Here is a 13,823-nt window from a genome sequence, read left to right on the forward strand (position 1 = left end):
GCCGTGGCATTGTCCGACAGGACCCGTACTGGCTTCAACGCCAGTACCGGGAGGAACTCCAAAAGCGCCAACCGAATGGCTCTGAGTTCCAGGAGGTTGATAGACCACTTTGCCTCTGCAGGAGACCAGAGCCCCTGCGCTGTCCTCCCCAAGCAGTGGGCTCCCCAGCCCGTCAAAGAGGCGCCGTCGTGACGACAATCCACTCCGGGGTCACAAGAGGCATCCCTGCAGACAACTTGTCTGTCTTCAGCCACCAGCTCAGCGCCTTGCGCACTGCTGGGTCCAAGGGAAGGCACACAGCATAATCCTCCGACACCGGAGTCCAGCGCTGCAGCAGAGAATGTTGTAGTGGTCTCATATGAGCCCTGGCCCAGGGCACTACTTCCATCGTGGCCGTCATAGAGCCCAACAGCTGCACATAGTCCCAAGCCCGAAGCGGAGAGGCTACTAGGAACTGGTTCACCTGAGCCTGAAGTTTGACAATCTGATTGTCCGGCAGGAACACTCTGCCCACTTGGGTGTCGAATCGAACTCCCAGATACTCCAGGGACTGAGTCGGGCGCAGCTGGCTTTTCTCCCAGTTGATGATCCACCCCAGGGAGCTCAAAAGAGCAATCACCCGGTGCACAGCTTTGCCGCACTCTGCATAAGAGGGGGCTCGGATCAACCAGTCGTCCAGATAAGGATGGACTTGTATTCCTTCCTTTCGCAGGAAGGCCGCGATGACCACCATTACTTTGGAGAAGGTCCGCGGAGCAGTAGCCAACCCGAACGGGAGGGCTCTGAACTGGAAGTGTCGGCCCAGGACTGCAAAACGCAGAAAGCGTTGATGAGGAGGCCAGATGGGAATATGCAAGTACGCTTCCTTGATGTCCAAGGATGCCAGGAACTCCCCTGCCTTCACTGCCGCTATAACAGAGCGGAGAGTCTCCATGCGAAAGTGCCGAACTTTCAAGGCCCGATTGACCCCTTTGAGGTCGAGGATAGGCCGTACAGAACCTCCTTTCTTTGGTACCACAAAGTAAATGGAGTAACGTCCCTTGCCAAGCTGAATTTCTGGCACCGGAACGACCGCACCCAGGCGGATCATATTGTTCGAATGTCTGCTGCACTGCCACAGCTTTGACCGGAGACTTGCAGGGAGAGAGTACAAACCCGTCTCTTAAGGGTCGGCAGAACTCTAGCTTGTAGCCGTCTCTGATGACTTCCAGCACCCAAGCGTCTGAAGTTACCCTGGTCCACTCGCCCAGAAACGAGGAGAGGCATCCTCCAATCTGCACTGGGCCATGGACCAGGACCCCGTCATTGGGTACGAGACCCTGGGGGAGGACCGGAGGGCGCACCTCCGGGACGGCGGTCTCTGCGAAAGGAATGCTGCTTGGGGGAGAAGTTCCTCTTGAAGGAAGAGGGGGCAGAGGAGCCCGACTTGCCCAGGCGGTACCGACGGGCTTCCTGAAACCGTCCTCTGGAGTTACCGGGGCGAGCACTGGCCCGAGCCCTGACCTCTGGTAACCTCTTGCCCTTAGACGTGCCGAGATCGGTCACAATTTTGTCCAGCTCGACCCCAAAGAGCAGGTTGCCTTTAAAAGGCAACTTAGCCAGGCGGGACTTAGAGGCGTGGTCAGCAGACCAATGCTTCAGCCAAAGCCACCGCCGCGCAGAGACTGTCTGAGCCATACCTTTAGCTGAGGCTCTCAAGACATCATACAGCAAGTCTGCCAAATAAGCCAAGCCCGATTCCAGGGCCGGCCAATCAGCCCTCAAGGAAGGATCCGAGGGGGAAGCCCGCTGCACAATCGTCAGGCACGCCCTGGCCACATAGGAGCCGCAAACTGAGGCCTGCAAACTTAAGGCAGCCGCCTCGAAGGACGACCTTAAGGCCGCCTCCAATCTTCTGTCTTGGGCGTCCTTTAGGGCCGTGCCACCTTCCACTGGCAATGCCGTTTTCTTAGTCACCGCAGTGATCAAAGAATCCACGGTAGGCCAAAGAAAGGCCTCCCGTTCACTTTCAGGCAAAGGATAGAGGCGGGACATAGCCCTAGCCACTTTGAGGCTCACTTCCGGGACATCCCATTGAGCCAAAATTAAGGTGTGCATGGCATCATGCACGTGGAAGGTTCTAGGCGGGCGCTTCGTCCCCAGCATAATGGCGGAGCCAACAGGGGCTGAGGGAGAGACGTCCTCTGGAGAGGAAATCTTCAAAATGCTCATGGCCTGCACTAACAGGTTGGGCAAATCCTCTGAGCGAAAGATCCGCGCGGAAATCCGTCTCCTCCAAGGAATCCCCAAGGGACCGTTGGGAGAACCCAGATACGCTGCCCTCATCTACATCAGAGTAAACAGAGTCCTCTAAGGCCTGGGAATCCACCCAAGGGCGTTTACTTCCGGGGGCCTCGACCCCTTTATCGGACAAGGTAGCAGGGGCAGCGTTTTGCATAAGGAAGGCCTGATGCAGCAGCAAAATAAACTCGGGGGAGAAACCCCCCAGACTGTGCACTTCAGCAGCCTGGGCCACAGCTCTAGACGCACCCTCAACCGGCGCTCGCAAGAGCGGGGGAGAAACATGCTGCGCATCCAAGATGGCGTCCGGCGTGACACTCTGCGAAGGAGCCGCGCGGGAAGAACGGCGCTTAACTTTAGCCGCTTTTTTGCCGTCGCCCAAATCAAGGGCAGCCATGGCATTAACGTCTCCCAGCTCAAGGGCGGCCCAAGAAGAAGCCGTCTGAGCAGAGTGGCCGGCCAAGATGGCGGAGGCGAGCAGCGGGGGATGGGCGTTTATGGCGGGAAAAACCGCCGCACCGGAGGAAGAACCGGGACACTGACCGGCCTCCAAACTGACACCCAACAAGGGCGAATCAGACTTTAAGACCCCCGCATCCCCGCTAGAAGCGCACACGCGGTCCGGGGAGCGATTCTTCGCGCCCTCGCCCTCCGACGCCAACGGCCACGCGGAGATCGATCGGGGAACCCCCGCCCGCTATAAAAAGGTAAAAATTACCTGCTTCTTGCTCCGAGCTGTAACGAACTGGTGTCCCAGTGAGTAGCTGCAATAAACGTTTAAATAAACGTCGAAATAAACGCCCTTAAGGACGTCCAAAAAAATTTTTTTTTTTTAATGGAGCCAGCGGGAGGGGGGAGAAAAGGAGGGACCTGGCACCACCAGGTTTGCACTTGCTCAAAAAGAGCCCTCAACCCCAGGTACTCAACAAAACCTAAAAATTAGGCTTGGAGACCTAGCCAGAGCTGCTGCTGTGTGTGACCACCACCTGCTGAGATAGAGAACATACTGAGGAGTTTCCGGCAGCACATGACCACATATAGGGAGGCAAAAGTTTGCTCTCTATCTCCACCTGCTGGTAGATGGACACAACCCACCAGTCTATGGATTGATCAGCATGATGATATGGAATTATGTGCTACCACAAACATACTATTCTACGAAAGTCTCATCATTGCTATATGTTATGCCTATAGGAAAGAATTAGAAAGTATTGTTTGTTCTTCTCCTAGGTGAAGCAGGGAAAAGAGAATGCCTGGATTGAAGATGATGTCTGGAGGATGGAAATTTACATTTGTCTGGGAATTTTAGGACTTGCTCTCTTGGCCGTACTTGCTGTTACCTCAATTCCATCTGTCAATAGATCCTTGTCTTGGAGAGAGTTCCGCTGTATTCAGGTATGACTGCAAAATATAACCATTAGAGGCACACTCTGCCAACCTTTGCAGGATCCTCTAAATATAGACTAGGTTGGTCAGGCTACAAATTTTAAAACTAACAAATGTTACAAAATAAGAGCACTTTACCAGAGAAAATATGCCAAAAATGTACTGTACTTTATCTGCATTTAGAAACAATATTTTTGTTGGTTTTTATCTGGATACATTTCAAAAGCTCAATATTGACTCTGAGGCAGGTCAGGGAAAGTGTAAGAAAAATACAATATAAAGACTCACCTGAAAAAAAAAAAATAAGAGAGAGAGAGAGAGATCCTCGTCTAATCTAGGGATAGTTGTACAGAGAGGCTTTTTTTCTCTCAATTACAGGCTAGAATAGGTTTGTTCATTATACAAAATTTGACTATATGCAGAAATTCTGCACAGAAGTAAATCATTATGAGACAGAGTCAAAGATTTGCAAGTCATTCTGTCATCTTTTTTGAAGATTGAGAAAAAAATTCTACAATTACAGTATCTTTAAATATGTGCATGACTCAGCAACTTGGCATAATTGAGGCCACTGAAGTTACCATTTTCCTTCCTACTCCCACTTTTCTGAAGAGGGGCAATTTCTGCCCATCTCCACTCCTCTGGAATCATTCTTGTCTCTAAAGAGAGATTCAACAGAACTATCACTGTGGTACCAAACCCTCTCTGAGCTTCTTTAATACTCTGCATGCAAATCTCTCTCATGAATATTCATTGTGGGTATCCTGAAAACCAGACTGGCAGGGGTGCCTCGAGGACCAGGTTTGGGAACCCCATCTAGCTTTACTGCCTGCTGCAACTTCAGATTTACTTATCCAATAAAATATTTTTCTTCTCTAATCCTTTCTTCACCGAACACTAGCAAATCTGCACCACAGTTAAAGCATGCATGAAATAATCCATACAATTACAACAAACTTTGGGGTACTTTTACCAAGCCACACTAAAAAGTGGCTGGCGCTGTTGTCAACGCATGGGTTTTCCATACGCTGTGGCCACTTTTAGTGCAAAGGTAAAATGGCCTACTTTCCATATTTTTTTGTAATGGCCATGCACTAATTTCCCCCATTAGTGCGTGGCCTTTACTACGAGAACCCTTACTGCCACTTATTGAGAAGACGGTAAGGGCTCCCGAGCTAATTGAGTAGCGCATGGTAATATGCCCACGCTACCCAATTAGCATAGGCACGCCTACTCTCTGCCCATGGGCATGCCTCCTGCTCTAGAAAATAAAAATATTTTTTAGTGTGGGATTAGCTCATGAGGAGCAGAAAACTACCAATGACACCTCAGACTCACAGAAACAGAAGCCTGCCCTTGCAGATCAGCAACGCGGCCGTGCTGAGAAGAGGGCTTCGGCTGGCGGGGGTTGGGGACCCCCGCCAGCAAAGGTACCCGACGGCGGCAGTGGAGAAGGGTTATCGGTAGCGGGAAGAGGGGGTTGAATGGGTTGGCGCTGGGGGGGGGGGTCAAAGGTGGTGGTGGCAGCGGGGAGGTCAAAAATGGCAGGGGGGGGATTGCAGCGCCGGGGGGGGGGGGGCTAAAATGTGCCTCTGTTGCGTGACACTTTTAATCATTGACTGCCCCCCCTCCTGCCCTTATTTAACTTCTTTTTCCACCTTTTTTTGTTGTTTTCCTGACATTTTCTGTTATGGTGTACAGATACTCTTGGTTTTTGTATCTTCTGACTTATTGTTCACTGCTTAGTTCTGAGACATTGAATTCCAGCTGTGTCAAACAGTATCAAAAGGTCTCTAAACTGTGCTTATTATATTACGACCTCCAACAAATTATCACTTATCTTGTGTGTCCAGATGCTGAGGTTGGTGAAAGAATTTAAAGGGTTTACTGGCTGGAAGACAGAATGTTAGAAAGGGCAGAAAGGAGCTGTAAAGGGAAGAGAGGCTGGGTAATGGAGACAGTGACTGATACGCCTGGAATAGACTTCCTGAGCCCCTATGTCTTGCCCCATCCTTGACCATCTTTAAATCTAGATTGAAAGCCCACCTCTTTAACATTGCTTTTGACTTGTAACCACTCGCTTCCACCTACCATCCTCTCCTCTTTCCTCTACACATTAATTGATTTGCTTGCTTTATTTTTTGTCTATTAGATTGTAAGCTCTTTGAGCAGGGACTGTCTTTTTTCTATGTTTGTGCAGCACTGCATACGCTTTGTAGCGCTATATAAATGCTAAATAGTAGTAGTAGTAATAGTAGAGCTGTGAGAGAGGAGTAGACAGGCTGTGAGGGTAAGAGGAACTTGGAAAGCATGGGCTGTGTGGGGGAAGGTTGCTAGCAGAAGGAGACATGATCTAGGACAGTGATGGCGAACCTTTCAGAGACTGAGTGCCCAAACAGCAACCCAAAATCTAATTATTTATCGCAAAGTGCCGGTACTCATTATGGGCGGAGTCACCACATATGACTCCACCCCTATGATAGCCACACCCCTTACACCAGCCATGGCGCATATAAACAGACATCATTGAAAATATTATACTAGTATAGGAGAAAAAAATAACATTACTTTTTTTCATTATAAATCATTTCTGTAAGCTGTTACAGCTCCAGTATACCCAGTGCAAAATAAGACAGCAGATGTAAATTCTCAAATTGGACATATTCCAAACACTAAAATGAAAATAAAATGATTTTTTTCTACCTTTGTTGTCTCTGATTCTGCTGCTCTCTTAACTCCGTTTCCAGGGCTTCCTTTCCATTTCTTTCTTTACTTTCCTCCTTTCTTCTTCATTTCTTGCCCTCCATCCATGCAGGACCGTGCCTAGGGTCTCTGGCGCCCCCCTGCAGACTATCAGTTGGCGCCCCCCCCCCCCCCCTCAGGGATCCTTGAGCAGGCAATAGCGATGTTAATATCACCAATGTAATCCGGCTCTGGAGATACCTTAAGACAGGCAACAGCTGTATAATTTTTGCCAACAAGCAGCTTTAAGGATACCGCAGAGTCCTCAGGTATCTAACTCTTGACGTGCTAAAATAAAAATGCTTCAGGGAAAATTGTGGTGAAGCAAGTACATTAGTATTTTAATGACATTTCTTTTCTGGATAATCGGTGAAGTTTGTGAAATGGGACTGTGAGTTCTCATTTCGGAAAGAAATTGTATAAAGCACTAAGCCACCACCATAACCATGAATTACAGAGGAGGAATAAATATATTTGAAAGTGCTATATTTCACAAATTCACTGAATAAAAGTTTAGCACACCTGTCTCGCTCCAGCATAAACAAGAATCCTAAATTTTCGGAAAAGGGGAGGCCAGACGTTGGCTTGCAGCATCAACCTGCACTTAGGAAAACTAATCTCTCGCTTCACTCTTTAAGAAAGAGGAGCCAGATTATCTAGTGGATAAAAATACAGTCAGGGGAAGGTTAATGTGATCTGCCAGAGTCAGGAAATCTTCTCCCTTCAACCTTCCAAATTAGAATCTGACTTTCACATTGGCATCTGGCAGGTTTTCAAAAACAAGATGAACCACGAGGTTTGCCCCAAGTGCACTATATGCCTGTAGAGAAATAGCTCAGATAGATTTAGCCCCATGTGTAGCACAACAATTTCCATATATAAATCGTGACAGATCAGTTTTGCACACCACACCCAAACTTGACACGGTTTTATTTTACCCCAAACAAACCACGTTAACCTTGCCTGTCAGTTCTACTGGCCTGGGTTCAGAACAGCTGATGTCAGGTTTCCTGCACGCGCCTAGCATCAGTGAGGCATCACACCAGCCCAGGACTCTGAAAACACCAATGTTCTGATCGGAACCATCAAACGGTCGGTCGGAGACTCGGACTGGGACTGCCTGCCTGGCAATGTGCTTCGCAGCTGCGAGCGAGGCTCCAAGGCGCATGCGAGGAAGAGCTGGGGGTGGTGCCAAACAGCTGAGCGCTGCACAGGAAGGCAGCAGCGCTTGCGCATAGGCGCCGACGTGCCAACGCGCCAACGCGGTATGGTAGGTTTATGTTTTTAATTTTTAATACAACACTGTCTCGGCCGGCAGCGGCGCCCTTGAAGGCAGGCGCCCCCCTGCCGTGCTTACCCCGCTTACCGGGTTGGCACGGCCCTGCATCCATGTCCAGCCACCCTCCTCTCCCCTCCAGCCACAGATGTCCAGCCACCCTCCTCTCCCCCCTGCCTGCCTGCCCTCCCTCCCAGCACCAGGCAGGCCTCCCTCCCACCCAGCACCCAGTAGCACCCAGCTCCAGGCCTGCCTCCCTCCCAGCACCCAGTAGTTCCCAGCACCGTCTCCCTCCCACCCACCCACCCAGCACCAGGCCACCCTCCCAGCATCAGGCCTCCCTTCCACCCACCCAGCACCAGGCCTGCCTCCCTCCCTCCCAGCACCCAGCACCAGGCCTGCCTGCCTCCCTCCCTCCCTCCCAGCACCAGGCCTGCCTCCCTCCCTCCCAGAACCCAGCACCAGGCCTGCCTGACTCCCTCCCTTCCAGCACCAGGCCTGCTTCCCTCCCTCTTCCAAACCGACGAAGTACCAGGCCGCCCGGCCTCCCTCCCAGCATCTCCCAGCACCAGCGCTCGCCCTCCCTCCCTCCTCCCAGCACCAGGCCTCCCTCCCATCCAGCACCCAGTAGCACCCAACACCAGGCCTGCCTCCCTCCCTCCCAGCACCCAGTAGCTCCCAGCACCAGGTCTCCCTCCCACCCACCCACCTAGTACCAGGCCACCCTCCCAGCATCAGGCCTCCCTTCCACCCACCTAGCACCAGGCCTGCCTCCCTCCCTCCCAGCACCAGGTCTCCCTCCCATCCAGCACCCAGTAGCACCCAGCACCAGGCCTGCCTGCCTGCCTCCCTCCCTCCCAGCACCAGGCCTGCTTCCCTCCCAAACCGACGAAGCACCAGGCCGCCCGCCCTCCCTCCCAGCACCTCCCAGCAGCGCTCGTCCTCCCTCTCTCCCTCCTCCCAGCACCAGGCCTCCCTCCCATCCAGCACCCAGCACCAGGCCTGCTTCCCTCCCTCCCAGCACCCAGTAGCTCCCAGCATCAGGTCTCCCTCCCACCCAGCACCAGGACACCCACCCACCTAGCACCAGGCCACCCTCCCAGCATCAGGCCTCCCTTCCACCCACCCAGCACCAGACCTCCCTCCCATCCAGCACCCAGTAGCACCCAGCACCAGGCCTGCCTGCCTCCCTCCCAGCACCAGGCCTGCTTCCCTCCCAAACCGACGAAGCACCAGGCCGCCCGCCCTCCCTCCCAACACCAGCACTCGCCCGCCCTCCCTCCCTCCCTCCCAGCACCTCCCAGTACCAGCGCTCGCCCTCCTCCTCCGAAATTGAAAAGGCGTCGGCAGCTGCAGTGAAACGCGGCATGGTCTTCGCTCGGCGCGCCTTTGTTTCGCTTCTATCTCTCATGCTCATGTGGGCGGCCTGGTACTCGGAGGGAGGGAGAGTGGGCGGAGCGGACCGACGGCGCGCGTGCCAAAGGAGAGGGCTCTGTGTGCCCTCTCTGGCACGCATGCCATAGGTTCGCCATCGCTGATCTAGGAGAGAGGAAGAACAGCAGACAGGGGACAAAACCTGCAAACAAAAGAGGAGCTAAAAGAGATGAAAAGTAGCTCTGTGGGTCTGGGAAGTGAGCAGCTGAGGGAAAGGGGGATCATGGTGCAAAGAACAGTCATGAAGGTGAGAAAAGGGTGAAAAGTGGAGGAGGGAGTAAGACTAAAGAAGTGCGATGAGGGAAGCTGTAGAGAGAAACCATGGAGAGACAAATATACATGAAGGAAAGAGAAAGTATGATAACCTGGGAGGAAGACTGGAAGAGAATCCTTAAAAGAAGGAACATGGGATCAGAGAGAAAACCAAGCACAGAGACAGAGGACTGAAGTTAAACTACAAACATAAAGGTTAGAAAATGTAAGTTTTTAATAACGATTTCTGTGTTAGCTGGGCTGGATTAAGGCTAGGCAACAGATGTATTTTGCCTTTCTCCTCCAGCCATGTAGCCACCAGAATTAATATGTTATTTTACTGGAAGGACATAAGGGAGCAGTTGGGATTGGGCCAGGGAAGAGGGGAGATAATAGTGCTGGGAAGAGAATAGAGGAGAAAGAAAGGGATATTTAGTAAAAGGAAGGAGAAAGAGGGATGTTGTGCTGGAGTCATCACTAATAAAATAGGGGGACATTGTACCAAAGCTGTTAGCACGAACCAGGTGCCAATTTCCATTTTTACAGAAGGCACTAGAGTCAGTGCTAATTCAGCTTCCCAAACCAACCACTTACTCTGTGACAACCAGATCCTTATTAGGTAGGCTGGCACACAGTGGGTTGATATGAATGCATGCCTTTGGATTCACTGATTTCCTACTCAGCATGTGATCTTTCAGGTTTTCAGTCTCTGAGGGCAGGAAGCACCAGATGCAAATGTAGCCCTAGGGGCTGTGGAGCAACTGTTTGCTGAGCTTCCAAGATTTGTGCATGCAGGTGGTGGAACAGCTTATAGGACCTTCTGGGATGTGGAACTAATATTGTATTTCAGTCTGTGAGTTCCAGATGTGAATGGTGTCTGGGGCTCTGGGAAGGGGGAGTAGAAATATGATCCTTGCCAGGATGGGTGGGGATAAAAAATTAGAAATGTGCAATGAATCTTCTTAGGAGGTATGAGGGATGGGTGAGCCTAGCCTGCAGGGGAGGGGAACTGACTGAGGTGGAGTAAGAGGAAACCTAATGGGGGAAGGAATTAGTAGGGTGCAAGGCAGATCAGATTAGTTACCATACATCCAGATTTCCTCAGATATGTCCTCTTTAGGGGACTGTCGGGGGTGTGGGCAGGCTAGCTGGCTTTCTCCTCCCTCCCCCGAACCTACCGTAATGCACCCTGGTGGTCTAGTGGCCTCTTCGGGGCAGGAAAGAACCCCACTCTTTCCTGTCCATTGCCGCTGACCACCTCGCTGCTGCCACTTCTTGAAAATGGTCACCAAGACTTCAAGCGGTGGCTACAAAAATGGTCAGTGACTTCGTCATAAAGCAATTGGGAACAGACTTAAAGATCTCAATATGCATACTTTGTAAGAAAGGCGGAAGAGGGAGATATGAGAGAGACATTTAAATTACATACATTACATAAATGTGCAGGAGGCGAATCTCTTAATTGAAAGGAAGCTCTGGAATGAGGGGGCATAGGATGAAGGTGAAAGGAGACAGATTCAGAAATAAATTGAGGAGGTATTTCTTTATAGAAAGGGTGGTGAATTCATGGAACAGCCTTCTGGTGGAGGAGGTGGAGACAAAAAACTATCTGAATTCAAGAAAGCTTGGGACAAATACATATTTAAGGGAGTGAAAGGGAGAGTAGATGACATGGATAGGCAGACTGGATAGTCTTTATATGTCTTCATTTTTTTCTAAGGCTGAATTTCCCCAAGTTTCCCTTGCCCTTCAGCATAATTACCAGAATAAATTTCCAAATACATTTCAATGAAAAATCTCAGTATGTAAGTACTTAAGTATGGCCATACTGGGACAGACCAAAGGTCCATCAAGCCCAGCATCCTGTTTCCAACAGTGGCCAATCCAGGTCACAAATACCTGGCAAGATCCCAAAAAAGTACAAAACATTTTATACTGCTTATCCCAGAAATAGTGGATTTTCCCCAAGTCCATTTAATAATGGTCTATGGACTTTTCCTTTAGGAAGATGTCCAAACCTTTTTAAAACTCTGCTAAACTAACCGCCTGTACCACATTCTCTGGCAACGAATTCCAGAGTTTAATTACACGTTGAGTGATGAAAACTTTTCTCCAATTTGTTCTAAATTTACTAGTTTGTAGCTTCATCACATGCCCCTTAGTCCTAGTATTTTTGGAAAGTATTTAACAGACGCTTCACTTCTACCCGTTCAACGCCACTCATTATTTTATAGACCTCTATCATATCTCCCCTCAGCCGCCTTTTCTCCAAGCTGTAGAGCCCTAGCCGCTTTAGCCTTTCCTCATAGAGAAGTTGTCCCATCCCCTTTATCACTTTTGTTGCCCTTCTCTGGACCTTTTCTAATTCCACTATATCTTTTTTGAGATGCGGCGACCAGAAGTGAACACAATATTCGAGATGCAGTCACACCATGGAGCGATACAAAGGCATTATAACGTCCTCAATTTTGTTTTTGCATTCCTTTCCTAATAATACCTAACATTCTATTTGCTTTCTTAGCTGCTGCAGCAGCAGCAGCACACTGGGAAGAAGGTTTCAACATATCATCAACAGCGACACCAAAATCCCTTTCTTGGTCTGTGACTCCTAACGTGGAACCTTGCATGACGTAGCTATAATTCGGATTCCTCTTTCCCACATGCATCACTTTGCACTTGCTCACATTAAACATCATCTGCCATTTAGACACCCAGTCTCCCAGTATCACCAGAACTCTTAACATTGGTATTTTTTTAGCTTCTTACTGGGAAGCCCTGATATCCTATTTGTATAGGATAACATAAAAATGATTTTAATGCACACTTGAGGAAAAATAAAGATCAGTGTTTAAATGTTCTGTTGCTTTTAACAGCTGGCATTTTCTTAAAGTGCCATCTGAATTAATGCCAAATCTGACAGGTACTAGTTCTTTATCCATCCTCCATTTAAGTTAGACTAATATATCCATTTTATTAATCTTAAATTTTAATCCAATCTTCCTACTTCCTACATAGTCTGGGTTTTTTTCCAATTAGGATGTTCTGCCTCACTGTGAGCCCTTGGACCCTTGTGGCTAAATACAGGGTTTGCTTCCTCTAACCCTGTTTTAGGGATTGATCTAACTCCTGGTCAATTATTTATTTATTAAATTAAAAACCCACCTACTCTCCACATTCAAGGCAGGATTAAAAAGCATATACAATTATAAAAAAAGACATCACCACTTATATCATAATATCATACAAATCTAGAAACAGCTGGATACAACACATACCACAAAGATCATGTAGCAGTTTGGAAGCCATGCACATCACAAACCAAAGGCCTACCATTTAAGTGAGTTTTCAGTGGTTTGTGAAACTCCAGTATGCCTGTACTCACCCAAAAATCATCAGGGGAATTTTGAAGACAACTTCTTATCGGATGCCACTAACCACTGTAACTTTAAGGCCAAAAAGATAGAAGATAAGCTGCATTTATGGGTGCAGTTATCAACATGGGCTACCATTAAGATATGTTTTTATTTTTATTACATTTGTACCCTGCGCTTTCCCACTCATAGCAGGTTCAATGTGGCCTACATATTATATACAGGTACTTATTTGTACCTGGGGCAATGGAGGGTTAATTGACTTGCCCAGAGTCACAAGGAGCTGCCTGTGCCTGAAGTGGGAATTGAACTCAGTTCCTCAGTTCCCCAGGACCATAGTCCACCACCTTAACCACTAGGTCACTCCTTACATTCTAGATTTGTTTTTCAAATCCGTATAGTAACATTTTGAACTAATTGCAATGTCTTAAGCATAGTGAATGACAAACCAGCAAAAATTACAGTAGAGCATAAGAATTGCCATACTGTGTCAAACCAAAGATTCATCAAGCCCAGTATCCTGCTTCCAACAGTGCCTAAGTCAGGTCACAAGTGCCTGGCAGAATCCCAAGTAGCAAGATTCTAATCTACTGACATCCAGAGAGAAGCAGTAGCTTTTCCCTGGTCTACTTCAACAACAATGTATGGACTTTACTGCTCCAGGAACTTATTTAAACCTTTTAAACCCAGATACAGTAATTGCTTTTACCATGTCCTCTAGCAATGATTTCCAGAACTTTTAACTATGAGTTCAGTGAAAAAATATTTTCTCCTATTTGTGATTATGTAACTTCATGGCATGTCTTGTCATGTTTGTACTTTTTGAAAAAGTAAGCAATTGATTCCCATTTACCCATTTCACTCTACTCAGGATTTTGTAGACCTCTATCATATCCCCCCTCAGCCATCTCTTCAAGTTGAACAGCCCTTCTCTCGTTAGCCTTTCCTTATATAAGAGGAGTTCCATTCCCTTAATCATTTTGGTTGCCCTTCTTTCTACCTCTTCTAATTCCACAGAAGCAGAGAAAATGAAGACAAATAAAGTCCATATGGTCTATCCAGTCTGCCCATCCATGCTATCT

At 48.7% G+C, this 13,823-nt stretch overlaps 1 protein-coding gene across 4 annotated transcripts in view; it reads left to right on the forward strand.

Moving 5' to 3' along the window:
* STEAP1 (STEAP family member 1) overlaps positions 1-13,823 on the forward strand; it is a 111,396-nt gene that overhangs the window by 56,604 nt on the left and 40,969 nt on the right. For all 4 annotated transcript variants that reach the window (XM_030199656.1, XM_030199646.1, XM_030199673.1 and 1 more), the window contains exon 3: positions 3,511-3,675. In XM_030199656.1, the coding sequence (XP_030055516.1) occupies positions 3,511-3,675 (165 nt within the window). The remainder of the gene's footprint in view (positions 1-3,510; positions 3,676-13,823) is intronic.

The sequence above is a fragment of the Microcaecilia unicolor genome, chromosome 1, assembly GCF_901765095.1.
Source record: "Microcaecilia unicolor chromosome 1, aMicUni1.1, whole genome shotgun sequence".
In the NCBI taxonomy this organism is placed as follows: domain Eukaryota; kingdom Metazoa; phylum Chordata; class Amphibia; order Gymnophiona; family Siphonopidae; genus Microcaecilia; species Microcaecilia unicolor.